General features: G+C 63.6%; 1 protein-coding gene across 4 annotated transcripts; it reads right to left on the minus strand.

Moving 5' to 3' along the window:
- Positions 1-3,568: 3,568 nt before the first annotated feature.
- Positions 3,569-27,927, minus strand: ANO8 (anoctamin 8). Of its 4 annotated transcripts, none has more exons than XM_086862620.1 (18): positions 27,665-27,927; positions 23,749-23,859; positions 22,169-22,301; positions 21,321-21,459; positions 20,201-20,297; positions 18,687-18,803; positions 17,319-17,446; positions 15,540-15,722; positions 13,515-13,667; positions 12,828-12,954; positions 12,703-12,758; positions 12,161-12,235; positions 11,808-11,951; positions 9,269-9,931; positions 8,182-8,373; positions 6,862-6,993; positions 5,297-5,407; positions 3,569-4,252 (listed from the first exon to the last, which is right to left on the minus strand). In XM_086862620.1, the coding sequence occupies exons 1-18, from the start codon at positions 27,744-27,746 to the stop codon at positions 3,569-3,571; spliced, it is 3,327 nt and encodes a 1,108-aa protein (XP_086718746.1). In that variant the 5' UTR covers positions 27,747-27,927. The 4 variants fall into 4 exon arrangements, with proteins under 4 accessions (XP_086718746.1, XP_086718747.1, XP_086718749.1 ...); XM_086862621.1 differs by having other exon boundaries at positions 15,540-15,701; positions 27,665-27,926; XM_086862623.1 differs by lacking the exon at positions 11,808-11,951 and having other exon boundaries at positions 27,665-27,926.
- Between the last annotated feature and the right edge of the window lie 3 nt (positions 27,928-27,930).

Below are 27,930 nucleotides of genomic sequence, written 5' to 3' on the forward strand. Positions count from 1 at the left end.
AATTTGGGATTTAATCACCCAAAATCTGGGATTTGATCCCCCAAAATCTGGGATTTAACCATCAAAAATTTGGGATTTGATACCCCAAAATTTGGGATTTCATCTCCCAAAATCTGGGATTTGATCCCTCAAAATTTGGGATTTCATCTCCCAAAATTTGGAATTTAATCACCCAAAATCTGGGATTTAACCATCAAAAATTTGGGATTTGATCCCCCAAAATTTGGGATTTAATCACTCAAAATTTGGGATTTCATCTTCCAAAATTTAGGATTTGATCCCCCAAAATCTCTCCCCCATCCCAAATCTCCCCCCTCATTCCCAAACTCCATCCCCAATTCCCGCATTCCCCATTTTCCCCGATCCCACCGGGATTTTTCCCACCCCGGAGCGGGAACTCGGAGCCTTTTTTCCTTCGGGAATTCCCGGCTTTTCCCGCCCTTATTGCTCTGGAAAATGGCTTCGATTTGGGAATTCCGCTTCCCAAAAAAAAACCCAAAAAACAACCAAACCAACCCCAAAATTCCATGGATTCCTCAAAAATTCCATGGATTCCTCAAAAATTCCATGGATTCCTCAAAAATTCCATGGATTCCTCAAAAAATCCATGGATTCCTCAAAAATTCCATGGATTCCTCAAAAATTCCATGGATTCCTCAAAAATTCCACGGATTCCTCGAAATTCCACGGATTTTTCCAAAGAGGAGGAGGGGAAAACAAACCCCCCCCACCTTCCCCCAAAAAAATTCCAACCTGATTTTTTGGGAAGAGGGGACAGGAGGGGACCCCTCCCGCCCCCCCTCCCTTTTCCCAATTTTTTTCCCGGCTTTTCCCAGTTTTTCCCGGCTTTTCCCAGATTTTTCCCGTTGGGAATGGGCGGCCCCGACCAATCCAGGGAATTTTGGGAATTATTCCGGGAATTCCGGGAATTCCTTCCCGCGGCAGCAGCGAAGCGGCTCCCACCCCCCCCTCCCCCACCCCCTCCTGGCCCCGCCCCTTATTGCGACAGAATTCCAAGGAATTCCAAGGAATTCGGAGCTGGAGGCGGGAATTTCCCGCTGGGATTTGGGAATTATTATTTTTTTTGTTTTTTGGGATTTGGGAGAAGCGGCACCGGCGGCGGGGGTTTGGGGAATTTTTGGGATTTAGTGCAAGAAACGCTGCCCATGCACGGCATTCCCGGGAATTCCGCCTCCATTCCCGGCTGGAAAAAAAAATTCCAGGGGGAAGCGGGAAAGGATTCTCCGGGATCTGAAAATATTTTGGGATTTTTTTGGGGGGGGATTTTTTTTTTGGGGATTTTTTTTTTTGGGATTCTCCAGGCGGAGGGAGCGGGGTTGAGGCACGGCTGAGTCGGGGCTGGTCCCCGAAATCCCAGGAATTTTCCGGGAATTCCGGGAATTCCGGGAGCCGGGATGTGGCTCCCGGAGGATCCAAAGGCTGGAGCGCGGAGGGTTTTTTTTTGGGATAAATTTGGGATGCTCCGATAAACCGGGATAATTCCCGCGGGAAAGCGGGATGCTCCAGGCGGAGCGGGAAGAAAAAATTTGGGATAAATCCCAGCCGTGGCCATGGGGATGATCCGGCATGGAAAATTCTGGGAGTTTTCCAGAAAAAACCGGGAGAATTCCCAGCCGGGAGCACGGGGAGCTGCGGGAATTCTCCGGAAAAACCGGGATGCTCCAGAAAAACCGGGATAACTCCCTCTGGAGAGCCTGGAAACCGGGATAATTCCTCCCGGTGAGCCGGAAAACCGGGATAACTCCTCCCGGTGAGCCGGAAAACCGGGATAATTCCCTCTGGAGAGCCGGAAAACCGGGATAATTCCTCCCGGTGAGCCTGAAAACCGGGATAACTCCTCCCGGTGAGCCGGAAAACCGGGATAACTCCTCCCGGTGAGCCTGAAAACCGGGATAGTTCCCTCTGGAGAGCCTGGAAACCGGGATAATTCCTCCCGGTGAGCCTGGAAAGTCTCGGGACGCTCCAGGAAAACCGGGATAATTCCCAACTGCAAGCATGGAAAGCCTTGAGATCCTCCGGGAAAACCGGGATAACTCTTCCCGGTGCCCACGGAAACCGGGATAACTCCTCCCGGTGAGCCGGAAAACCGGGATAACTCCCTCTGGAGAGCCTGGAAAGTCTCAGGATGCTCCAGGAAAACCGGGATAATTCCTCCCGGTGAGCCTGGAAAGCCTCGGGATGCTCCAGGAAAACCGGGATAATTCCTCCCGGTGAGCCTGGAAAGCCTCGGGATGCTCCAGGAAAACCGGGATAATTCCTCCCGGTGAGCCTGGAAAGCCTCGGGATGCTCCAGGAAAACCGGGATAATTCCCAACTGCAAGCATGGAAAGCCTTGAGATCCTCCGGGAAAACCGGGATAACTCTTCCCGGTGCCCACGGAAACCGGGATAACTCCTCCCGGTGAGCCGGAAAACCGGGATAACTCCCTCTGGAGAGCCTGGAAAGTCTCAGGATGCTCCAGGAAAACCGGGATAATTCCTCCCGGTGAGCCTGGGAAGTCTCAGGATGCTCCAGGAAAACCGGGATAACTCCTCCCGGTGAGCCTGGAAAGTCTCGGGACGCTCCAGGAAAACCGGGATAATTCCTCCCGGTGAGCCTGGAAAACCTCGGGATGCTCCAGGAAAACCGGGATAATTCCTCCCGGTGAGCCTGGAAAGCCTCGGGATGCTCCAGCCGCACCGGGAAGCTCCGCCAAAGCGGGATAACTCCCTCCAAGCCCGCGGCTCCCGGGATTTTCCGGGATAAATCGCTCCCGGGATTTCCCTCAGGCCTCTCCCGCTGTCCCCGCGCGGGGCCCGGGCCGGGGGCGGCGGCTCCGAGCGGCGGCACCGGGGGGGACAAAGAACCGGGGAGCGGGGGGACACGGGGGGTCCCGGCCCGGGACAGCGGGGGGACACGGGGACACACAGCCCGGGACAGCGGGGGGACACGGGGACACACGGCCCGGGACAGCGGGGGGACACGGGGACACACAGCACAGAGCACCGGAGCGCAGCGGAGCCCCCCTGGCCGGGCCGGCCCCGCGGGCGAGCGGCGGCGAGAGGCTCCCGACAGCCACGGCCGCCCGCAGCAGCGAGCGAGCGGCTCCCGGAACCGCCGGAGCCCCGCTCAGAGCCGGGCACAGCCGCCTTCCTCCCCCTCCTCCTCCTCCTCCTCCTCCTCCTCCTCCTCCTCCTCCTCCTCCTCCCGGTTCTCCAGCTCCCGGTGTCCCCAGATCCCCCGGGATCCCGCTCAGAACCGGGCACCGCCTTCCTCCTCCTCCTCCTCCGCTCGGTTCTCCGGCTCCCCGAGCCCCCGGAGCCCCGCTCAGAACCGGGCATCGCTGCCCCGCTCCTCCTCCTCCTCCTCCTCCCGGTTCTCCGGCTCCCGGTGCCCCCGGAGTCCCGGGCAGAGCCGGGCACCGCCGCCCTCCCGCTCCACCCGGCTCCTCCCGAACCCCCAGATCCCCCGGGATCCCGCTCAGAACCGGGCACCGCCTTCCTCCTCCTCCTCCTCCTCCTCCTCCTCCTCCTCCTCCTCCCGGCTCCCCGAGCCCCCGGAGCCCCGGTCAGAGCCGGCCACCTCCTCCCTCCTCCTCCGCCCGGTTCTCCGCTTCCTCCCTCGCCCCTTCCTCGTTGAGATGCGCTTTCCCGGTGCCCGCGTCCGCCGAGGGCCCTGCCCGGGGCTGCGGGGCCGCTCCGGCCGCGCCTCCGTTGGCCCCGAGCCCCTCGGACTTGCCGAAATTAAAGAGCTTGCCGGGGTTGAAGGGCTTGGTGGGCGACTGCACCTTCTCGGTGCCCGCGTCCCGCTTGGCCTCGGGCGATTTGAGGAATTTGAAGCTCAGGAATCCCGGCAGTTTGTTCTCGCTGCCCGTCGGGGACTGCGGGGAGCGGGCGGTGGCGGTGCCACCCGCGGCGGTGCCACCCGACAGGAATTTCCCCTGCAGGGGGATGATCTGCTTCAGCTTCATCACGTTGTTGGTGGCCAGCAGCGAGCTGGGCCGCTTGGGTTTGTCGGGGCCGTGCGAGGAGGAGGAGGAGGAAGAGGAAGATGAGGAGCCGGAGCTTTTCCCCTTGGCCTGGCCCTTGTCGTGGCCCGGGTCCTGCCCGGGGGGCTCGGCCTTGGTGGCCTCGTCGCGGGCGGGGTCGCGCTCCTTGCGCGCCTGCAGCTCCGCGTGCCGCTGCCGCTCCTCTTCCTCGCGCTTGCGGCGCTGCTGCTGCTGGAAGTGGTGCTGGGCCTGCCGCTCGTGCTTCTGGGGACAGCAAGGGGACATCGAGGGGACACCGGCGTGGGGACACGGCCAGGGGGACAGCGAGGGGACACCGGCGTGGGGACACGGCCAGGGGACAGCGAGGGGACACCGGCGTGGGGACACGGCCAGGGGACAGCGAGGGGACACCGGCGTGGGGACAGCGAGGGGACACCGGGAATGGGGACATGGCCAGGGGACATCGGGAATGGGGACATCGAGGGGACACCGGCGTGGGGACACGGCCGGGGGACAGCGAGGGGACACCAGCGTGGGGACAGTGAGGGGACACCGGGAACGGGGACAGTGAGGGGACACCGGGAATGGGGACATGGCCAGGGGACATCAAGGGGACATCGGGAATGGGGACATCGAGGGGACACCAGTGTGGGGACAGCCAGGGGACATCGGGAACGGGGACAGCGAGGGGACATTGGGAATGGGGACATGGCCAGGGGACACCGGGAATGGGGACATGGCCAGGGGACACCGAGGGGACATGGGGAATGGGGACAGTGAGGGGACATTGAGGGGACACCAGCATGGGGATAGTGAGGGGTCACTGGGAATGGGGACACGGCCAGGGGACATCGAGGGGACACCGGCATGGGGACAGTGAGGGGACATCGAGGGGACACCGGCATGGGGACACAGCCAGGGGACATCACAAATGGGGACAGTGAGGGGACATCGAGGGGACACTGGGAATGGGGACAGTGAGGGGACATCGAGGGGACACTGGGAATGGGGACACAGCCAGGGGACATCAAGGGAACACCGGGGATGGGGACATTGAAGGGACATTGAATGGGGACACATTGAGGGGACACCTCGGGGGACACCGGGCACAGGGACACATCCAGGGGACACCGAGCACGGGGACACCCCAGGGTGACCAGTGGACATGGGGACACCTCAGGGAGGCCACCAGCTCTGGGGACACTTTGGGGGGCACCTCGAGGCAGTCACTGACCCTTGGGGACACTTTGGGGACATCCTGGGGACACTTTGGGGACACCCTGGGGACGCCATCCCGGCAGGACCCACCTTGAAGGCCTCGCGGCGCTGATATTCCAGCTTGGCCATCTCCTCGGCCACCCAGGCGGGGATGTCGGGAATGGCCACCTGGATGACGTACTTGAGGAGCAGGGCGAAGTGCTGGGGACACGGGGACCCGCCTCAGCCTTCCCGGCATTCCCAAAATCCCGCTTTTCCAGCCCAAAATCCCGCTTTTCCAGCCCAAAATCCGGCCCTTCCAGCCCAAAATCCGGCCCTTCCAGCCCAAAATCCCGCTTTTCCAGCCCAAAATCCAGCCCTTCCAGCCCAAAATCCCGCTTTTCCAGCCCAAAATCCGGCCCTTCCAGCCCAAAACCCCGCTTTTCCAGCCCAAAATCCGGCCCTTCCTTCCCAAAATCCCGCTTTTCCAGCCCAAAATCCAGCCCTTCCTTCCCAAAATCCCGCTTTTCCAGCCCAAAATCCAGCCCTTCCTTCCCAAAATCCCGCTTTTCCAGCCCAAAATCCGGCCCTTCCTTCCCAAAACCCCGCTTTTCCAGCCCAAAATCCCGCTTTTCCAGCCCAAAATCCGGCCCTTCCTTCCCAAAATCCCGCTTTTCCAGCCCGAAATCCCACCTTTCCCTTTCCATCCCAAAATCCATCCCGCAGGGAATGGGGAAGAGCCTCGGTGACAGCCGGGGGAATTCCAGACCCCACCCACTGACCCCACTGGGAATGTCCAGGGAATGGAGTGTCCCACTGACCCCACTGACCCCACTGACCCCACTGACCCCACACACCCCACTGACCCCACTGACCCCAGGGACCCCACTGACCCCACTGACCCCACTGACCCCACTGACCCCACTGACCCCACACACCCCACTGACCCCACTGACCCCACTGACCCCACACACCCCACGGATCCCACTGACCCCACTGACCCCACTGACCCCACTGACCCCACTGACCCCATGGATCCCACTGACCCCACTGACCCCACTGACCCCACTGACCCCACTGACCCCACTGACCCCACTGACCCCATGGATCCCACTGACCCCACTGACCCCACTGACCCCACTGACCCCACTGACCCCACACACCCCACTGACCCCATGGATCCCACTGACCCCACTGACCCCACTGACCCCACTGACCCCACACACCCCACTGACCCCAGTGACCCCACACACCCCACACACCCCACAGACCCCACAGATCCCCACACACCCCACTGACCCCACACACCCAACTGACCCCACTGACCCCACTGACCCCACAGACCCCTCGGATCCCACAGACCCCACACACCCCACACACCCCACACACCCCACACACCCCACACACCCCACACACCCCACACACCCCACAGACCCCATGGATCCCACACACCCCACACACCCCACACACCCCAGGGACCCCAGGGACCCCACAGACCCCACAGACCCCACACACCCCACACACCCCATGGATCTCCACACACCCCACACACCCCACACACCCCACACACCCCCCACACCCCACACACCCCACACACCCCACACACCCCACACACCCCACAGACCCCACACACCCCACAGACCCCACACACCCCACAGACCCCACGGATCCGGTACCTCCAGCACCACCACGGACACGATGGCCCCCTCGGGGCTGAGCCAGGGGAAGAGCCGCTGCAGCTGCCCGCACTGCGCGATCAGGTAACAGTTGACCACGATGGCCAGGACACCCATGGCCTCCATCACCTTCTGCCGTGGGGACAGCAGGGAGTGAGACCCCCGGGTGCCGCCACGTGTCCCCAAACCGTCCCCAAACTGTCCCCAAACTGTCCCCAAACTGTCCCCAAAGGGTCCCCAAACTGTCCCCAAAGGGTGCCCAAAGGGTCCCCAAAGGGTGCCCAGGGTGATGGAGAAGGACAGGGCTGGGACAGGGGACAGGGCTGGGACAGGGGACAGGGATGGGGACAGGGCTGGGACAGGGGACAGGGCTGGGGACAGGGCTGGGACAGGGGACAGGGCTGGGACAGGGGACAGGGCTGGGGACAGGGATGGGACAGGGCTGGGACAGGGGACAGGGATGGGGACAGGGCTGGGACAGGGGACAGGGCTGGGACAGGGGACAGGGCTGGGGACAGGGATGGGACAGGGCTGGGACAGGGGACAGGGCTGGGACAGGGGACAGGGATGGGGACAGGGCTGGGACAGGGGACAGGGATGGGGACAGGGATGGGACAGGGCTGGGGACAGGGATGGGGACAGGGCTGGGACGGGACAGGGATGGGGACAGGGCTGGGGACAGGGACAGGATGAAGGACAAGGAAAGGAGCAGGGAAAGGATCAGGACCAGGATCAGGACCAAGATCAAGGTCAGAACCAGGACCAGGACCAGAACCAGAACCAGAACCAGGACCAGGATCAGGACCAAGATCAGGATCAGGACCAGGATCAGGATGAGGATCAGAACCAGAACCAGAACCAGAGCCAGAACCAGGACCAGAACCAGAACCAGAACCAGGACCATTACCAGGGTCAGAACCAGGACCAGAACCAGAACCAGGACCAGGACCAGGACCATTACCAGGGTCAGAACCAGGACCAGAACCAGAACCAGGACCAGGACCATTACCAGGGTCAGAACCAGGACCAGGACCAGAACCAGAACCAGCACCAGAACCAGGACCATTACCAGGGTCAGAACCAGAGCCAGGACCATTACCAGGGTCAGAACCAGAGCCAGGACCAGGACCATTACCAGGGTCAGAACCAGGACCAGAACCAGCACCAGCACCAGAACCAGGACCATTACCAGGGTCAGGACCAGAGCCAGAACCAGGACCAGGACCAGGGTCAGAACCAGGACCAGGACCATTACCAGGGTCAGAACCAGAACCAGGACCAGGACCAGGGTCAGAACCAGGAGCAGGAGCAGGAGCCCACCTGCCACTGGCCGATGCTCTCCACGCGCTGGCCGAAGGGTCTCTGCAGCCCCGTGCAGAGCTTGAAGGCGTCGCTGCGGATCTCGATGACGTTGTTGACCAGGGCGCACATGGCGGCCAGCGGGAAGGCCGAGGAGAAGAGCACCACGTAGCCAAACTGGATGAACATCTCCTGGTAGTCCTGGAAGGTGTCCTGACGGGAACGGGGCAGGGTGGGGAGGGCTCAGGATGGAGCCTGGTGGCCACGGGGACACCTCGGGGAGGTCACAAGTCATGGGGACACCTTGGGGAGGTGACAAGTCATGGGGACACCTTGGGGAGGTGACAAGTCATGGGGACACCTCAGGGAGGTGACAAATCATAGGGACACCTTGGGGAGCCTGGTGGCCACGGGGACACCTCGGGGAGCCTGGTGGCCATGGGGACACCTCCGGGAGCCTGGTGGCCACGGGGACACCTCAGGGAACCCACGGGACACTTTGGGGAGGTCACTGGGTCCAGGGACACTTTGGGGAGGTCACTGGCCATGGGGACATCTCAGAGAACACTTGGGGATCCTGGGAGCCCCAGGAACACCTTGGAAAGGCCACCAGGGACACCTTGGGCAGGCCACCAGGTCCAGGGACACTTTGAGGAGGCCACCAGCCATGGGGACACCTTGGGGATCCTGATGGCCATGGGGACACCTCGGTGAGGCCACCAGGGACACTTTGGGGAGCCCACAAATCATGGGGACACCTTGGGAAGGCCACCAGGGACACTTTGGGGAGGCCACCAGCCATGGGGACACCTTGAAGAACCCATGGGACACCTTGAAGAGCTCATGGGACACCTTGAGGAACTCATGGAGACACCTCGAGGAACCCATGGGGACACCTCGAGGAACCCATGGAGACACCTTGAGGAACCCATGGAGACACCTCGAGGAACCCATGGGGACACCTCGAGGAACCCATGGGGACACCTTGAGGATCCTGCTGGCCATGGGGACACCTCAGGGAGCCCCAGGAACACCTCGGGGAGCCCAGGAGGTCCAGGAAGGTGGGACAGAGGGGACAGAGGGGACAGAGGGGACAGACACCACCCACCTCGTACTTCTTCATGCAGCTCTCCACCTCGGCCTGGGTCAGCTGCGTGGAGTAATCCTCCTCGGGCGGGTCAATCCACGAGGCTCGGTTGCGCTTCCTCCCTTCCTCCTCTCCCTCCTCCTCCTCCCTCCTCCTCCTCCTCGCCAGCCCCGCCGGGTCCGCCGCCCCTCCGGGGCTGCCGGGCCGCGCTTCGGCCTCCTCCTCCTCCTCCTCGCAGAGCTCGAAGACGGCGGCGGGGTCCATGCCCTTCTCCACCATGGTGGGGCTGCCCTCCTCCAGGAAGGGCTCGTCCTCGGGGCCAGCGGGCTCCGCTCGCCGCTCGCCGCGCTCGATGAAGCTCACCTTCTTCAGCTTCAGCCCGCAGTCCAGCGCGCCCTCCTCCTCCGAGTCCGAGCCGCGCCGCTCTTCCTCGCCCTCCTCCTCCTCCTCCTCCTCCTCGGGCACTCCGCAGCCGCCGTTCAGACACTTCTTCTCGCCGCGGGGCCCGTCCGGGGGGGGCTGCGGGGGTCGCCGCGGGGCGAGCAGGCAGAGCAGCCCCTGGGCGAGCTGCCGGAGGCCGCGCAGGGTCAGGTCCCCGCGGCGGAGGCGCCGGTACAGGTGAGGCTGCGACACTTCGCGAACGTTCTGCAGGAACTGCCGCGTCAGCAGCAGCGTGGCCAGCATCTGCGGGGACACGGGGGACACGGTGTCACCTCCCGCGGGGGACACGGGGGACACGGTGTCACCTCCCGCGGGGGACACGGGGGACACGGTGTCACCTCCCGCGGGGGACACGGGGGACACGGTGTCACCTCCCGCGGGGACACGGGGGACACGGTGTCACCTCCCGGGGGGGACACGGGGGACACGGTGTCACCTCCCGCGGGGGACACGGGGGACACGTTGTCACCTCCCGCGGGGACACGGGGGACACGGTGTCACCTCCCGGGGGGGACACGGGGGACACGGTGTCACCTCCCGGGGGGATGCGGTGTCACCTCCCGCGGGGACACGGTGTCACCTCCCGCGGGGACACGGTGTCACCTTCCACAGGGACACGGGGGACACGGTGTCACCTCCGGCAGGGACACGGGGGACACGGTGTCACCTCCCGGGGGGACACGGTGTCACCTCCCGGGGGGACACGGTGTCACCTTCCACAGGGACACGGTGTCACCTCCCGCAGGGACACGGTGGCCACGGTGTCACCTCCCGCGGGGATGCGGTGTCACCTCCCGCGGGGACACGGTGTCACCTCCCGGGGGGACACGGTGTCACCTTCCACAGGGACACGGTGTCACCTCCCGGGGGGACACGGTGGCCACGGTGTCACCTCCCGCGGGGACATGGTGTCACCTCCCGGCCCCCGCCGGCCCATGGTCCCCTGGTCTGGACCCCCCCGCGAGGGGTTCTTGGGTCACTTGTGTCCCCTGCTCCTCTCTGGTGTCCCCACGGTGTCCCTGCCCCTCCTGTGGTGTCCCCACGGTGTCCCTGCCCCTCCTGTGGTGTCCCCGAGGGGTCCCTGCTCCTCTCTCATGTGCCCCAGGGGTTTCTGCTTCTCCCTGTCCTTCCCGCCGTGTCCCTGTCCCTCCTGTGCTGTCCCTGTCCCTCCTGTGCTGTCCCCGCCCCTCCCTGTCGCCCCCACAGTGTCCCCTCTCCTGTGACCACCCGATGGCAGCAGCGCCACCGCCACCTTGGGAGGGTTGGGGACATCTGGGTCCCTCCCGTGTCCCCAAGACCGGGGGTGCTCGGGAGGGTTGGGGACACCAAGGCCGGGGGTGCTAGGGGATTCTGGGGACACCGCTGTCCCCTGAGTGTCCCCTGAGTGTCCCCTGAGTGTCCCCTGGGTGTCCCCGCAGCCTGGGGTGCCCGGGGGCTGGTTTGGGGGCACTGCTGTCCCCTGGCTGTCCCCCGAGTGTCCCCCGAGTGTCCCCCGAGTGTCCCCTGGCTGTCCCCTGGCTGTCCCCGGAGTGTCCCCTGAGTGTCCTCCGAGTGTCCCCCGAGTGTCCCCTGGCTCTCCCCTGGCTGTCCCCCGAGTGTCCCCTGGCTCTCCCCTGGCTGTCCCCCGAGTGTCCCCTGGCTCTCCCCTGGCTGTCCCCCGAGTGTCCCCTGGCTCTCCCCTGGCTGTCCCCCGAGTGTCCCCTGGCTGTCCCCCGAGTGTCCCCTGAGTGTCCCCCGAGTGTCCCCCGAGTGTCCCCTGGCTCTCCCCTGGCTGTCCCCCGAGTGTCCCCTGGCTCTCCCCTGGCTGTCCCCCGAGTGTCCCCTGGCTGTCCCTTGGCTGTCCCCTGGCTGTCCCCCGAGTGTCCCCTGGCTGTCCCTTGGCTGTCCCCTGGCTGTCCCCCGAGTGTCCCCCGGCTGTCCCCTGGCTGTCCCCTGGCTGTCCCCCCAGTGTCCCCCGGCTGTCCCCCGAGTGTCCCCCGGCTGTCCCCCGAGTGTCCCCTGGCTGTCCCCTGGCTGTCCCCTGGCTGTCCCCTGGCTGTCCCCTGGCTGTCCCCCCAGTGTCCCCCGGCTGTCCCCCCAGTGTCCCCGCGGTGCCCAGCCCGTCCCTCCCCGCTCCTACTTTGGATACTGCCAGTGTCCAGCACAAGCGCAGGAGGCGCCTGAGGAAGATGAGGGACAGGTGGAGGTGGAGGAGGATGGAGGGGAGCAGAGCCTCCCGGAGCTGCCGCGCGAGGCTCTGCGACAGGGACAGGATGAGCAGGAGCTGCGGAAGGGACACACAGAGGGACACAAAGGGACACACGGCGACACCACACAGGGACACAGAGACGCGCCGTGAGCCGCGCCGGCCACCGCCGGGGACACACGCGGGGACACCCAGAGGGCTGCGGTGGTGATGGACAGGGGGGGGTCAGGGGGTGTTGGGGACACTTTGGGGACATCCGGCCACCCCCCCCGGCAGGGTCCCCTCACCTCCTTGAGCCGCTCCATGTCCTTGAGGTAGAATCCGATGTAGAAAAGGCTCAGGTAGGAATTGACGAACTGGAACTGGCGGTGACACGGGGGTGGCACCTCGGTCACCTCGGTGTCCCCTCCGTGGTGGCGGAGTGTCCCCTCTGTGTCCCCTGTGGGACATCTCCAGCCTCGTCTGTCACCTCTGCCAGGAGCCTTCCGGTCCCCTCTGTCCCTCCTGGACCTCTGTGGTCCCCTGTGTCCCCTGTGTCCCCTCACCAAGAGCCACTGGGACCCCCCTAGGCCCCTCTGTGTCCCCTCTGTGTCCCCTCTGTGTCCCCTCTGTGTCCCCTCTGTGTCCCCTGTGTCCCTGATCAAGAGCCACTCCAGTCCCTCCCAGTGCCCCCCAGTGTCCCCAGTGCCCTTCAGTGTCCCCAGTGTCCCCAATGTCCCCAGTGCCCCCAATCCCCCCACTGTCCCAGTGTCCCCAGTCCCCCCAGTGTCCCCAGTCCCCCCAGTGTCCCCCAGTGTCCCCGTGTCCCCGTGTCCCCGTGTCCCCTCACCAGGACGATTTTGATGATGAGGTGTTTCTCGTAGGCGCTCTGTAGCCGGTAATTCTCTGCAGGGCACGGGGGGGGTCAGGGGGTCCCAGGGCCACCCCCGGGCCACCCCCGGGTCCCCAACGCACCCATGTCATTGAGCCACAAGGCCACTTTCTTGTAGAGCTCGTCACAGGCGGTGACAATGACAGCCAGGATGATTTTGGGCAGGAAGCGGAGGATGCGCGGCAGCTCCTGGACACTGAGCACGAACTCCTGGGGACAGGGATGGGACAGGGACAGGGACAGGGACAGGGATGGGACAGGGACAGGGACAGGGACAGGGATGGGACAGGGACAGGGATGGGGACAGGGACAGGGACAGGGATGGGACAGGGATGGGACAGGGACAGGGACAGGGACAGGGACAGGGATGGAAGGGACGGGATTCAGGAATGGGATTAGGGACAGGAACAGGATCAGAATCAGGAATAGAATCAGGATCAGGACCAGGACCAGGACCAGGACCAGGATCAGGATCAGGATCAGGATCAGGATCAGGACCAGGACCAGGATCAGGACCAGGATCAGGACCAGAACCAGGATCAGGATCAGGATCAGGATCAGGACCAGGACCAGGATCAGGACAAGGATCAGGATCAGGACCAGGATCAGGATCAGGATCAGGATCACGATCACGATCACGATCACAATCAGAACCAGGACCAGGACCAGGATCAGGATCAGGATCCCAGATCAGGATCAGGTCCCAGGATCAGGTCCCAGGATCAGGTCCCAGGAGCAGGTGGCAGCCCCCTGCAGGGACAGGGACACACCTGGAGCTGGAAGCAGCCCAGCATGAGGAGGAAGACGAGGGCGAGGCAGGTGAGGCAGACGGGGAGGCTGACGAGGCACTGGAACAGGAGCCGCTTCCAGGGCGGGTAATAAAACTCCTCGGCGCTGGTCACGGGGCTGATCCGCTTCATTCCCTGCGGTTGGGGTGGGACAGCCAGGTGGGACCCCAAAACCCCGTGGGACAGCCAGGTGGGACCCCGAAACTCCATGGGACAGCGAGGTGGGACCCCAAAACCCCGTGGGACAGCCAGGTGGGACCCCAAAACCCCATGGGACAGCGAGGTGGGACCCCAAAACCCCGTGGGACAGCCAGGTGGGACCCCAAAACCCTGTGGGACAGCCAGGTGGGACCCCAAAACCCCGTGGGACAGCGAGGTGGGACCACAAAACTCCATGGGACAGTGAGGGGAGACCCCAAAACCCCGTGGGACAGGGAGGGGGGACCCCAAAACCCCGTGGGACAACAAGGTGGGACCCCAAAACCCCGTGGGACAGGGAGGGGGGACCCTAAAACCCCATGGGACAGGGAGGGGGGACCCTAAAACCCCATGGGACAGGGAGGGGGGACCCTAAAACCCCGTGGGACAGGGAGGGGGGACCCCAAAACCCCATGGGACAGGGAAGGGAGGACCCTAAAACCCCATGGGACAGGGAGGGGGGACCCCAAAACCCCATGGGATCCCTCTGTGATCCCGGTGCTGGCGGCTGAACCCCCTCGGGATGGGATCTCGCAGCCCTGGGGCCTTCCCAAGGGAATGGGGTCCCCCAAAAAGGATGGGATCCCCCAAAAAGGATGGGACCTTTCCCAAGGAATGTGATCCCCACAATGAATGGGATCCCCCAGGGAACGGGATCCCCCAAAGAACAGGATCCCCAGAGAACAGAACCTTTCCCAAGGAATGGGATCCCACAAGGAATGGGATCTTTCCCAAGGAATGGGATCCCCACAAGATCAGGATCCCCCAGGGAACAGGATCCCCACAAGGAACGGGATCCCCAGGGAACTGGATCCTCCAAAGAACAGGATCCCACAAGGAATTGAACCTTTCCCAAGGAACGGGATCCCCGGGGAGCAGAACCTTTCCCACGGGATGGGATCCCCACAAGGAATGGGACTTTTCCCAAGGAACAGGATCCCCCAGGGAATGGGATCCCCCAGAGAACAGGATCCCCAGGGAACGGAACCTTTCCCAAGGAACAGGATCCCCATAAGGAACAGGATCCCCAGGGAGCAGAACCTTTCCCAAGGGATGGGATCCCCACAATGAACAGGATCCCACAATGAACGGGATCCCCATAAGGAACAGGATCCCCAGGGAATGGGATCCCCACAAGAACAGGATCCCCAGGGAGCAGAACCTTTCCCAAGGAACGGGATCCCCAGGGAATGGGATCCTCCAAAGAACAGGATCCCACAAGGAACTGAACCTTTCCCAAGGGACGGGATCCCCAGGGAGCAGAACCTTTCCCACGGGATGGGATCCCCAGGGAATGGGACCTTTCCCAAGGGATGGGATCCCACAATGAACAGGATCCCCAGGGAGCAGAACCTTTCCCAAAGAACAGGATCCCCAGGGAGCAGAACCTTTCCCAAGGAACAGGATCCCCACAAGAACAGGATCCCCAGGGAATGGGATCCCCCAAAGAACAGGATCCCACAAGGAACTGAACCTTTCCCAAAGAACAGGATCCCCAGGGAGCAGAACCTTTCCCAAAGAACAGGATCCCCAGGGAATGGGATCCTCCAAAGAACAGGATCCCCAGGGAATTGGACCTTTCCCAAAGAACAGGATCCCCGGGGAGCAGAACCTTTCCCAAGGGACGGGATCCCCGGGGAGCAGAACCTTTCCCAAAGAACAGGATCCCCGGGGAGCAGAACCTTTCCCAAAGAACAGGATCCCCGGGGAGCAGAACCTTTCCCAAAGAACAGGATCCCCAGGGAGCAGAACCTTTCCCAAAGAACAGGATCCCCGGGGAGCAGAACCTTTCCCCGTCCCCTCGCTGACCCGGAACTGGGGCCGGGGTTCCTCGATGGACTCCGCGGGCGTGTCCAGCGTCCCCCACTTGTAGGCGAACTCGGCGCCGCGGCGCTTCCACTCCTCCAGGAACAGCGTGGCCCAGACGACGTTGAAGAGGGCGAAGACCACGCAGGAGATGTCCTGGCTGGTCTGGGGGACAGACGGCACCAACTGCACCGGGGTTGGTCCCCTCCCGGCCCCGGTGTCCCCCCCAAATCCAGCCCGGAGGGATTGGGGGGACCCCAGAACCCCGAGGGAATGGCAGGGGTGGAGGGTGGGGGGAAATTGGGGGAAGAGGGGGGGAATCGGTCAGGGAAGGAGGGAAATGGAACGAGGGGGAAAGGAAAATCCCACAGGGAGGGTCGGAAACCCCCAAAAAGGGTCAGAAACCCCAAAAAAGGAACAGAAACCCCAAAAAAGGAATAGAAACCCCAAAAAAGGGTCAGAAAACCCAAAAAGGGTCAGAAACCCCAAAAAAGGGTCAGAAACCCCAAAAAAGGAATAGAAACCCCAAAAAGGGTCAGAAACCCCCAAAAAGGGTCAGAAACCCCCCAAAAGGGTCAGAAACCCCAAAAAAGGAACAGAAACCCCCAAAAAGGGTCAGAAACCCCAAAAAAGGAACAGAAACCCCAAAAAAGGAACAGAAACCCAAAAAAAGGGTCAGAAACCTCAAAGAAGGAATGAAAACCCCAAAGAAGGGATAAAAACCTCGAGGAGAGAATCAAAACCCAGAAGGAGAGGATGAAAACCCCAAGGGAAGATGGAAACCCTCCAGGAAGGACGGGAACCCCCCCCGAAAGGTCGGGAACCCCTCAGGAAGGTGGGGAACGCCTCAGGAAGGTCAGGAATCCCCCCAGGAAGGTCGAGAACCCCCCATAAAGGTCGGGAACCCCCCCAGGAAGGTGGGGACCCCCCATGAAGGTCAGGAACCCCCCCATGAAGGTCAGGAACCCCCCAGGAAGGTGGGGACCCCCCAGGAACTGGGGACCCCCCAGGAAGTGGGGACCCCCCCCAGGAAGGTCAGAAACCCCCCCAGGAAGGTGGGGACCCCCCAGGAAGTGGGGACCCCCCATGAAGGTGGGGACCCCCCAGGAAGGTCAGGAACCCCCCCATGAAGGTGGGGACCCCCCAGGAAGGTGTGGAGCCCCCATGAAGGTCAGGAACCCCCCAGGAAGTGGGGACCCCCCCCAGGAAGGTCAGAAACCCCCCCAGGAAGGTGGGGACCCCCCAGGAAGGTGGGAACCCTTCAGGAACTGGGGACCCCCCAGGAAGGTGGGGACCCCCCAGGAAGGTGGGAACCCTTCAGGAACTGGGGACCCCCCAGGAAGGTGGGGACCCCCCAGGAAGTGGGAACCCTTCAGGAACTGGGGACCCCCCAGGAAGGTGGGGACCCCCCCAGGAAATGGGGACCCCCAGGAACTGGGGACCCCCAGGAAGTGGGGACCCCCCGGAAGGTGGGGACCCCCCCAGGAAATGGGGACCCCCCAGGACGGTGGGGACACCCCAGGAAGTGGGGACCCCCAGGAAGTGGGGACCCCCCCGGAAGTGGGGACCCCCGGAAGTGGGGACCCCCCAGGAAGTGGGGACCCCCCGAAGGTGGGGACCCCCCCGGAACTGGGGACCCCCAGGAAGAGGGGACCCCCAGGAAGTGGGGACCCCCCCGGAAGTGGGGACCCCCGGAAGTGGGGACCCCCCAGAAAGGTGGGGACCCCCCGAAGGTGGGGACCCCCCGAAGGTGGGCAGCTGCCGTGGCCGTGCCGGCCTCACCTGCTCGCTGTCGGTGAAGGTGTAGAGGATGGAGCCGAACACGGCCGGGTACACCATGGCCGAGGTGTAGAAACCCAGCCAGGCGAAGTACATGGCGATCTTCACCCCAAAATAGTCACAGATCTCATCTGGGGGGGCACGGGGGGCGTCAGCGGGGCCGGGACCCCCCAGAAACCCCAATGGGGTCACCCCAAACACTCTGGGATCCCAAAAACCCCCCCGGGGTCACCACAAACACTCTGGGACCCCAAAAACCCCACTGGGGTCACCAAAAACCCTCTGGGATCCCAAAAACCCCAATGGGGTCACCCCAAACACTCTGGGACCCCAAAAACCCCAATGGGGTCACCAAAAACACTCTGGGATACCAAAATCCCCACTGGGGTCACCCCAAACTTTCTGAGATCCCGATAAACCCCACTGGGGCCACCAAAAACCCTCTGGGACCCCAAAAACCCCGCCGGGGTCACCACAAACCCTCTGGGATCCCAAAAAAAACACTGGGGTCACCAAAAACCCTCTGGGATCCCAAAAAAAAACACTGGGGTCACCCCAAACCTTCTGAGATCCCCAAAAACCCCACTGGGGTCACCCCAAACCTTCTGAGATCCCGATAAACCCCACTGGGGTCACCCCAAACCCTCTGGGATCCCCAAAAACCCCAATGGGGTCACCCCAAACACTCTGGGACCCCAAAAAACCTGCCGGGGTCACCCCAAACACTCTGGGATCCCAAAAACCCCACTGGGGTCACCCCAAACCTTTTGGGATCCCCAAAAACCCCACTGCGGTGACCCCAAAGCCTTCGGGAGCCCAAAAAAAATCCCACTGTGGTGATCCCAAAGCCTCTGTGACCCCAAAAATTCCTGCTGGGGTCACCCCAAAGGCTCTGTGACCCCAAAAGTCCCCGGGGTGACCCCAAAGCCTCTGTGACCCCAAAAATTCCTGCTGGGGTCACCCCAAAGGCTCTGTGACCCCGGGGTGACCCCAAAGCTCACCGAGGGGCTGGGAGCCCAAAAACTCTGCTGGAGCCACCCCAAATGGGACCCCAAAAACCCCACTGGAGTCACCCCAAAAGCTCTGTGACCCCGAAATGACCCCAAATCTCACCCAGGCTCTGTGACCCCAATGACCCCGGGGTGACCCCAGATCTCACCCAGGGGCTGTGACCTCAATGACCCCGGGGTGACCCCAAAGGCTCTGTGACCCCAATGACCCTGGGGTGACCCCAAAGGCTCTGTGACCCCAGTGACCCCGGGGTGACCCCGAATCTCACCCAGGGGCTGTGACCCCAATGACCCCGGGGTGACCCCGAATCTCACCCAGGGGCTGTGACCCCAGTGACCCCGGGGTGACCCCGAATCTCACCCAGGGGCTGCGCCTCGCACACCGCCTGCACCCAGGACTTCATCAGGCGCTTGAGGATCCTCTGCTCGTGCAGCGGGAAGAGCTGCTGGATCACACCCCGTGCTGCCAGCTCCGGGACTGCGGGACAGGGACACGGGGACATCGGGGACATCGGGGACATGGGGACATCAGGGACATCGGGGACACGGGGACACGGGGACATCGGGGACACGGGGACATCGGGGACATCGGGGACATGGGGACATCGGGGACATCGGGGACATGGGGACATCAGGGACATCGGGGACACGGGGACACGGGGACATCGGGGGGACAGGGGGACATCGGGGGGACACCAGGGGGACACCAGGGGGACATCGGGGGGGACATGGGGACATCGGGGGGACACCAGGGGGACATGGGGACATGGGGACATGGGGACATGGGGACAGTGACAAGGACAGGGGGACATGGGGACAGCGAGAGGGGACAGGGTACACGGGGATATGGGGACATGGGGACATGGAGACACAAGGACACGGGGTCAGGGACAGGGGGACAGTGGAGACATGGGGACAGTGACGGGGGACACGGGGACACGGCATCAGGGACACAGGACAGGGACATGGAGATGTGGGGACAATGGGGTCAGTGACATGGGGTCAGCAACAGGGACAGGGACAAGGGGCAGGGGACATGAGGACAATGGGGACACAGGGACATAGGGACACAGGGACAGGGACACGGGGTCAGTGACGGACACGGGGACATGGGGACATGGGGTCATGGGGTCAGGGACACGGGACACTGCCCTGGCACCCCCACTGCCACCCACATGGGTGTAGGGACAGGGACACCGGGTCAGGGACAGAGGGGACATGGCCAGCCCCCCTCAGGATGCCACTGCCACCCACATGGCCCTGGCTGGGACAAGGACAAAGGGGACATGGCACGTGGGAGCTCTGTGCCCATCACGACCCCACAGTGGCAGTGCCACCAGGTGTCATGGCAGTGTCACCAGGTGTCACGGCAGTGTCACGGCAGTGCCACCAGGTGTCATGGCAGTGTCACGGCAGTGCCACCAGGTGTCCTGGCAGTGCCACCACCAGGTGTCACGGCAGTGTCACGGCAGTGCCACCAGGTGTCATGGCAGTGCCACCACCAGGTGTCATGGCAGTGTCCCGGCAGTGCCACCAGGTGTCATGGCAGTGCCACCAGGTGTCACGGCAGTGTCACCGGCTGTCATGGCGGTGTCACCAGGTGCCACCAGGTGTCACGGCAGTGTCACCAGGTGTCATGGCAGTGTCATGGCAGTGCCACCAGGTGTCACGGCAGTGTCACCGGCTGTCATGGCGGTGTCACCAGGTGTCACGGCAGTGTCACGGCAGTGCCACCAGGTGTCACGGCAGTGTCACCGGCTGTCATGGCGGTGTCACCAGGTGCCAGCAGGTGTCATGGCAGTGCCACCAGGTGTCACGGCAGTGTCACCGGCTGTCATGGCGGTGTCACCAGGTGCCAGCAGGTGTCACACTCACTGATGGGCTGTCCCTCGAGGAAGTGGATGTTGTGCAGGGACTCTCCCTGCTTGGCCCGCAGGTTCTCCAGCCAGTACCGGATGATGTTCTGCCGCTCCTGCGGGTGTCACCGGCATTGTCCCTGCCCTGCCTGGCCTGTCCCCTCCATCCTGGCCTGTCCCCTCCATCCCTGCCCTGCCCACCTTGTCCCCATCGCCAGGGGTGGCTGGATCCTCACCCAGCCTCCCCATATCTCATATCCCATATCCCTGTATCCCATATCCCATATCCCTGTATCCCATATCCCTGTATCCCATATCCCATATCCCATATCCCTGTATCCCATATCCCTGTATCCCATATCCCATATCCCATATCCCTGTATCCCATATCCCATATCCCACATCCCATATCCCTGTATCCCATATCCCTGTATCCCATAACCCCATATCACGTACCCCCTATAACTGTGTCCCCATATCCCTGTACCCCATGTCTTGGAATCCCTGTATCCCATATCCCACACCCCACACCCCACACACCCCAAACACCACACCCCATATCCCAAACCCCACACCCCATATCCCAAACCCCACACCCCACACACCCCACACCCCATATCCCAAACCCCACACACCCCAAACCCCACATCCCATATCCCACACCCCACACCCCACACACCCCAAACACCACACCCCATATCCCAAACCCCACACCCCATATCCCAAACCCCACACCCCATATCCCAAAACCCACACCCCACACACCCTACACCCCATATCCCAAACCCCACACATCCCAAACCCCACATCCCATATCCCAAACCCCACACCCCACACACCCCACACCCCAAACCCCAAACCCCACACACCCCAAACCCCACACACCCCAAACCCCACACACCCCACACCCCAAACCCCACACACCCCAAACCCCACATCCCATATCACACCCCACACCCCATATCCCAAACCCCAAACCCCACACACCCCAAACCCCACACACCCCAAACCCCACACCCCAAACCCCACATCCCATATCCCAAACCCCACACACCCCACACCCCACACCCCAAACCCCACACACCCCAAACCCCAAACCCCACACCCCACACACCCCCCAGCACCCCGTCCCCCCTGACCTGGGAGGTGAAGAAGAAGAGCTCGTTCTCGATGTTCTCGTAGATGTAATCCTCCTCGCACGAGAAGCTGCGCATGCCGCCCCCGAACTCCGCCTTCACCGGCTTCCGCAGCCCGATCTCATCCGCCCCGCGCAGCAAACTGCGGCCACCGAGGGGACAGCGTGGGGACAGGCCGGGGACAGGCTGGGGACAGGCTGGGGACAGGCTGGGGAACACCCTGGGGACACCTGGGGACAGCGCTGGGACAGGCCGGGGACACCTGGGGACAGCGCTGGGGACAGGCTGGGGACAGGCTGGGGACACCTGGGGACAGCGCTGGGACAGGCCGGGGTCACCTGGGGACAGCGCTGGGGACAGGCTGGGGACAGGCTGGGGACACCTGGGGACAGTGCTGGGACAGGCCGGGGACAGGCTGGGGACAGGCTGGGGACAGCGCTGGGACAGGCCGGGGACAGGCTGGGGACAGCGCTGGGACAGGCCGGGGAACACCCTGGGGACAGCACTGGGACAGGCTGGGGAACACCCTGGGGACACCTGGGGACAGCACTGGGGACAGGCTGGGGACAGTCCTGGGGACAGGCCAGGGACAGGCTGGAGACAGGCTGGGGACAGGCAGGGGACACCTGGGGGACAGGCTGGGGACAGCGTTGGGGACAGGCCAGGGACAGGCTGAGGACACCTGGGGACACCCCATGGACACCCTATGGACACCCTGGGGACACCCTGGAGACACCCCAGGGACATCCCGGGGACACCCTGGGGACACCCCGGGGACACCCTGGGGACACCCCAGGGACACCCCGGGGACACCCCGGTGACACAGGGGACCCTGGGGACACAGGACACACCTCTCGTAGGTGGCGGTGACGAAGAAGGCGTAGACGCGCGTGTGCTTGTGGTGCCGCACCTGCACGATGAGCTCGGGGATGCCCAGGCGGATGTGGTTGAGCAGCCACAGCAGCGTGTGGTCATCCGTGCTGTCTGCGCGGGGACAGCCACACCTGTCCCTTGTCCCTGTCCCCAGCCCGCCAGCTGTCCCTGTCCCCAACCCACCAGGTATCCCTGTCCCCAACCCTCCAGGTGTCCCTGTCCCCAACCCGCCAGGTGTCCCTTGTCCCTGTCCCCAACCCTCCAGGTGTCCCTGTCCCCAGCCCGCCAGGTGTCCCTTGTCCCCAACCCGCCAGCTGTCCCTGTCCCCAACCCGCCAGGTGTCCCTTGTCCCTGTCCCAAACCCGCCAGCTGTCCCTTGTCCCCAACCCGCCAGCTGTCCCTGTCCCCAGCCCGCCAGGTGTCCCTTGTCCCCAACCCGCCAGGTGTCCCTTGTCCCTGTCCCTCCACGTGTCCCCATCCCGGTCCCCAACCCACCCCATGTCCCTCATCCTTCCCAAATCCCAAATCCCTCCCAAATCCCAAATCCCAAATCCCAGATCCCAAATCCCAGATCCCAAATCCCAAATCCCAAATCCCAAATCCCAAATCCCAAATCCCAAATCCCATCCCCACTGCCGCCTCCCGGGCTCCCCTCACCGTCCCCACCCGTCCTGCCCCGGCTATCCCGGTTTTCCCGGCCCCATCCCACCCCGATCCCGGTTTTCCCGGCCCCATCCCACCCCAATCCCGGTTTTCCCGGCCCCATCCCACCCAATCCCGGTTTTCCCGGTCCCATCCCACCCAATCCCGGTTTTCCCGGTCCCATCCCACCCCAATCCCGGTTTTCCCGGTCCCATCCCACCCCAATCCCGGTTTTCCCGGTCCCATCCCACCCGATCCCGGTTTTCCCGGTCCCATCCCAACCGATCCCGGTTTTCCCGGTCCCATCCCACCCCGATCCCGGTTTTCCCGGTCCCATCCCACCCGATCCCGGTTTCACAGCCCCATCCCACCCGATCCCGGTTTTCCCGGTCCCATCCCACCCCAATCCCGGTTTTCCCGGTCCCATCCCACCCGATCCCGGTTTTCCCGGCCCCATCCCACCCGATCCCGGTTTTCCGGTCCCATCCCACCCAATCCCGGTTTTCCCGGTCCCATCCCACCCCAATCCCGGTTTTCCCGGTCCCATCCCACCCGATCCCGGTTTTCCCGGTCCCATCCCACCCCAATCCCGGTTTTCCCGGCCCCATCCCACCCCAATCCCGGTTTTCCCGGTCCCAACCCACCCGATCCCGGTTTTCCCGGTCCCAACCCACCCGATCCCGGTTTTCCCGGTCCCATCCCACCCAATCCCGGTTTCCCAGCCCCATCCCACCCGATCCCGGTTTTCCCGGCCCCATCCCACCCCAATCCCGGTTTTCCCGGTCCCATCCCACCCCGATCCCGGTTTCACAGCCCCATCCCACCCGATCCCGGTTTTCCCGGTCCCATCCCACCCCAATCCCGGTTTTCCCGGTCCCATCCCACCCCGATCCCGGTTTCCCGGCCCCATCCCTACCCGGGAATGTCATGAGCACATCGCAGTTCTCCGTGGGCACGGTTTTCATCCAGGCCTTGTGGGACATGATGTAACGCCCGGCCTGGAGCAGCCGCTTCCCGAAGAGTTTATCTGCCGGGGGGGAGAGGCCGGGGAGGGATCAAAATCCCCGGGAAGCGGATCCCAAATCTCCCCGGCATCGGATTTCTCCTACATCCCAAAAAACCGGCCCCGACAGCCGCGGGGAGGAGCCGCCAGCGCGTCCCGGCACGGCCGGGGGTACCCGATTGTCGCGGGGTGTCCCCTCGGAGCGTCCCCAAATCCTCTCACCTCCTCCCGCTGCCCCTCGGGCTCCGAGGGATGGAAAAGCGCAGGAAAAACGGGAATAGGGGGGGAAAAAAAATATAATAAAAAATAGCAGCCGGTCTCCATGGAAACCCGGCGAGGCCCCGCGCCGCCGCGCCGAGGTGGGATGGGGACAGTCCCCAAAGAACCGGGGGGCAGCGAGGGGACGCTTGGGGTGGCTTTGTCCCCGCGCCCGGTGTCGCCTCCCTGGGAGGGTGGGGACAGGGGGAATCCCAAAAAAACCCAGCGGGAGCTGGCGGGGAGGGAGGGAGGGATGGGGGGTCCGCGATGGGGTGGGGACCCCCGGGTGTCGCTCGGTGTCCCCTCCTGCCTCAGTGTCCCCTGCTCGGGCGGGGATGTCGCGGATCCTCGGGGTGCCCCAGGGCTGGGAAGGGTTCGGGGTGCCGGAAACCGCCGGGCAAACAGGAAATGCCGGAGCTGCAGGGAGCGCACCCCAAAAGCTGCGGGGATCCCCGAGCTCAGCGCCCCGATTGGGCTCTGAAGGGCCGCGCTGTCCCCGAGCCGGGGGTGGCACTTGGGGACACGCCCGGGGCTGTCACCCCCGCCGGGACACCGGCACGGCCCCTCGGGAGAGGGGTAAGGGGGTGCCGGGGTGTTGGGGTGCGGGGTGTTGGGGTGCGGGGTGTTGGGGTGCCAGGGTGCTGGGGTTTAGGGGTGCCAGGGTGTTGGGGTGCCAGGGTGCTGGGGTTTAGGGGTGCCAGGGTGATGGGGTTTAGGGGTGCCAGGGTGTTGGGGTGCCGGGGTGTCGGGGTGCGGGGTAATGGGGTGCCAGGGTAAGGGGGTGCCGAGGTATTTGGGTGCCTGGGTGTTGGGGTTTAGGGGTGCCAGGGTGTTGGGGTGCCAGGGTGTCAGGCTGCTGAGGTATTGGGGCGCCGGGGTGTTGGGGTGCCAGGCTATCAGGGTACCAGGGTGCTCAAATACTGGGGTGCCCGAGGGCCTGGCTGTTGGGGTGCAGGGGTAGCTGGCTGTTGGGGTATAGGGGTGCCGGGGTGCCAGGGTGCCAGGGTTTTAGGGTGCCAATGTTTTAGGGTGCCAGGCCATGGTGATATCAGGGTGCCAATGTTTTAGGGTGCCAATGATTTAGGGTGCCAGCGTTTTAGGGTGCCAATGTTTTAGGGTGCCAATGTTTTAGGGTGCCAATATTTTAGGGTGCCAGGCCAGGGGGATATCAAGCTGCAGTGTTTTAGGGTGCCAGCGTTTTAGGGTGCCAATGATTTAGGGTGCCAGCGTTTTAGGGTGCCAATGTTTTAGGGTGCCAGGGTTTTAGGGTGCCAATATTTTAGGGTGCCAGGCCATGGGGATATCAGGGTGCCAATGTTTTAGGGTGCCAGCGTTTTAGGGTGCCAGGCCATGGTGATATCAGGGTGCCAATGATTTAAGGTGCCAGCGTTTTAGGGTGCCAATGTTTTAGGGTGCCAGCGTTTTAGGGTGCCAGCGTTTTAGGGTGCCAGGCCATGGGGATATCAAGCTGCAGTGTTTTAGGGTGCCAATATTTTAGGGTGCCAGGCCATGGGGATATCAGGGTGCCAATGTTTTAGGGTGCCAGCGTTTTAGGGTGCAAATATTTTAGGGTGCCAGGCCATGGGGATATCAGGGTGCCAATGTTTTAGGGTGCCAATGTTTTAGGGTGCCAGGCCATGGGGATATCAAGCTGCAGCGTTTTAGGGTGCCAGCGTTTTAGGGTGCCAAGCCATGGGGTTATCAGGGTGCCAATGTTTTAGGGTGCCAGCGTTTTAGGGTGCCAATGTTTTAGGGTGCCAGGCCATGGGGATATCAGGGTGCCAATGTTTTAGGGTGCCAGCGTTTTAGGGTGCCAGGCCATGGTGATATCAGTGTGCCAATGATTTAGGGTGCCAGCGTTTTAGGGTGCCAGCGTTTTAGGGTGCCAGGCCATGGGGATATCAGGGTGCCAATGTTTTAGGGTGCCAGCGTTTTAGGGTGCCAGCGTTTTAGGGTGCCAGGCCATGGGGATACCAAGCTGCAGCGTTTTAGGGTACCAGCGTTTTAGGGTGCCAGGCCATGGGGATATCAGGGTGCCAATGTTTTAGGGTGCCAATGTTTTAGGGTGCCAGGCCATGGGGATATCAAGCTGCAGCGTTTTAGGGTGCCAGGGTTTTAGGGTGCCAGGGTTTTAGGGTGCCAGGCCATGGTGATATCAGGGTGCCAATGATTTAGGGTGCCAGCGTTTTAGGGTGTCAATGTTTTAGGGTGCCAGGCCATGGGGATATCAAGCTTCAGCGTTTTAGGGTGCCAGCGTTTTAGGGTGCCAGGCCATGGGGTTATCAGGGTGCCAATGTTTTAGGGTGCCAATGTTTTAGGGTGCCAGGCCATGGGGATATCAAGCTGCAGCGTTTTAGGGTGCCAGCATTTTAGGGTGCCAGGCCATGGGGATACCGGGCTGCGGGGCTACCAGGGTGCCCGGCGGCCGTGCCACCCTGCCCTGGCAGCGGGTGACGCCGGCGGGCTGAGCTCACCCACCCTGCCTTATTTATTATTTATTATTTATTATTGATGTCCTGCCCGCAGCGCTGCCACCACCCGCGTGTCCCCACCCCCGGGGGACACAGACCCGGGGCCGGGGGGAGCTTTTCCTGCCTAAAATCATAGAAAAGGGAACACGGCACCCCCAAACCGGCTGGGTTCGGGGGGGGGGGGGGGTGACCCCGCTGCGGCCACGCGTCCCCTTTCCCCCCGCTGTCCCCGCAGCCCCTCCCGCCAGGCGGTGCCACCCCCCGGGTGCCACCGGGGGCCGTGCCAAGCCCGCTGTGTCCCGGTTTGTCCCCAGCGGTGCCGCTCACCTTGGCTCCCGGGCTAAGGTCACCGGAGCTGCGGCGTGCCGGGGGCCGCCACTGCCCCGGGGACCGAGCGGTGTCCCCAGGGAGGGGACACGAATTGGGTCACCCGCCCGCAGGGAGGGGTCCCCGCGCTGGGTGGCAGCAGCCCCCCGGTACCCTCCCCCCCCTCCCCAGCCCCCCCCACCGCGGGGACCCCGAGTTGGGGGTGTCGCCACCCCCGCGGGGGAGGGGACCCCGGCGACAGCGTGGGGACAGCGACACAAAGGCTGCGAGCTGCGCCACCCCCCCCTTGTCGCGCTGGGGGGGGGGGGGGGGGGGCGGACACGGGCCTGGCAAGGGGGGGGTGGGGGGGGTAAAAAAGCCTTGATGGGGTGGGGGTGACACGGGGGGGGGGCTGGGGATGTCACCGCTGAAGGGGGGGGGGGACACCGGGTGCCAACCGCGTTCCGGGGGGGACTCGGAGATGTCCGGGGTGGAGGGGACAGCGACGCCAAATCAGCCGCGACCACCAGAGACACACAGACCCCTCCCCAGAGACCCACAGACCCCCAAACACCCACAGCCCCCTCCCCAAATGAGGCCCCACGGAGGGGGAGCGGCTCGCAGCTCTCCCGGTACCGGGGGTGGCGGGGGGTGGGGGGGGGGGATGCTCAGATCGCCACCGGCAGCCCCCCCCCACCCCCCGCTCCCTTCCCGCATCCCAGGGATCCGCATCCCGGCCCTCATCCGCATCCAGCCGCATCCCGGCCTTCCCGGAGCCCGCCGCTCTCCCGTACCCAGCACTCCGGTGGCTGCCGCCGGTTCCGCCCGTTCCTCCGGGGCCCGCCGGGGCCGCTCGCCGTCCGGCGGCTCGGGCATGCTGCGGGGCTGGCCGGCGAGCGGAGCATGGGGGCCACCGGGGGCCGCCGGGGGCCGCCGGTGCCACCGCCGGTGGCGGGCGGGGAGGGAGGAGGGGACAAAATAAAAATGAAAAGGCGGCGGAGCGGGAGCTCCGGGAGCGCTCCCGGAGGTTTCCCGGAGCTCTCCCGGCCCCTTTTTAATG

This window comes from Cyanistes caeruleus, chromosome 25 (assembly GCF_971803275.1).
Source record: "Cyanistes caeruleus chromosome 25, bCyaCae1.hap1.1, whole genome shotgun sequence".
Taxonomy (NCBI): Eukaryota; Metazoa; Chordata; class Aves; order Passeriformes; family Paridae; genus Cyanistes; species Cyanistes caeruleus.

Bases quoted from the DNA above. Each gene is read 5' to 3' on its own strand.
- ANO8 (XM_086862620.1), bottom strand. From the start codon at position 27,746: ATGCCCGAGCCGCCGGACGGCGAGCGGCCCCGGCGGGCCCCGGAGGAA. The intron at 15,723-17,318 runs GTGAGGCCGGCA...ACCCCGGTGCAG, and splicing joins CCTTCACCGACAGCGAGCAG to TTGGTGCCGTCTGTCCCCCA. The intron at 9,932-11,807 runs GTAGGAGCGGGG...GTGTCCCCGCAG, and splicing joins GGACACTGGCAGTATCCAAA to ATGCTGGCCACGCTGCTGCT.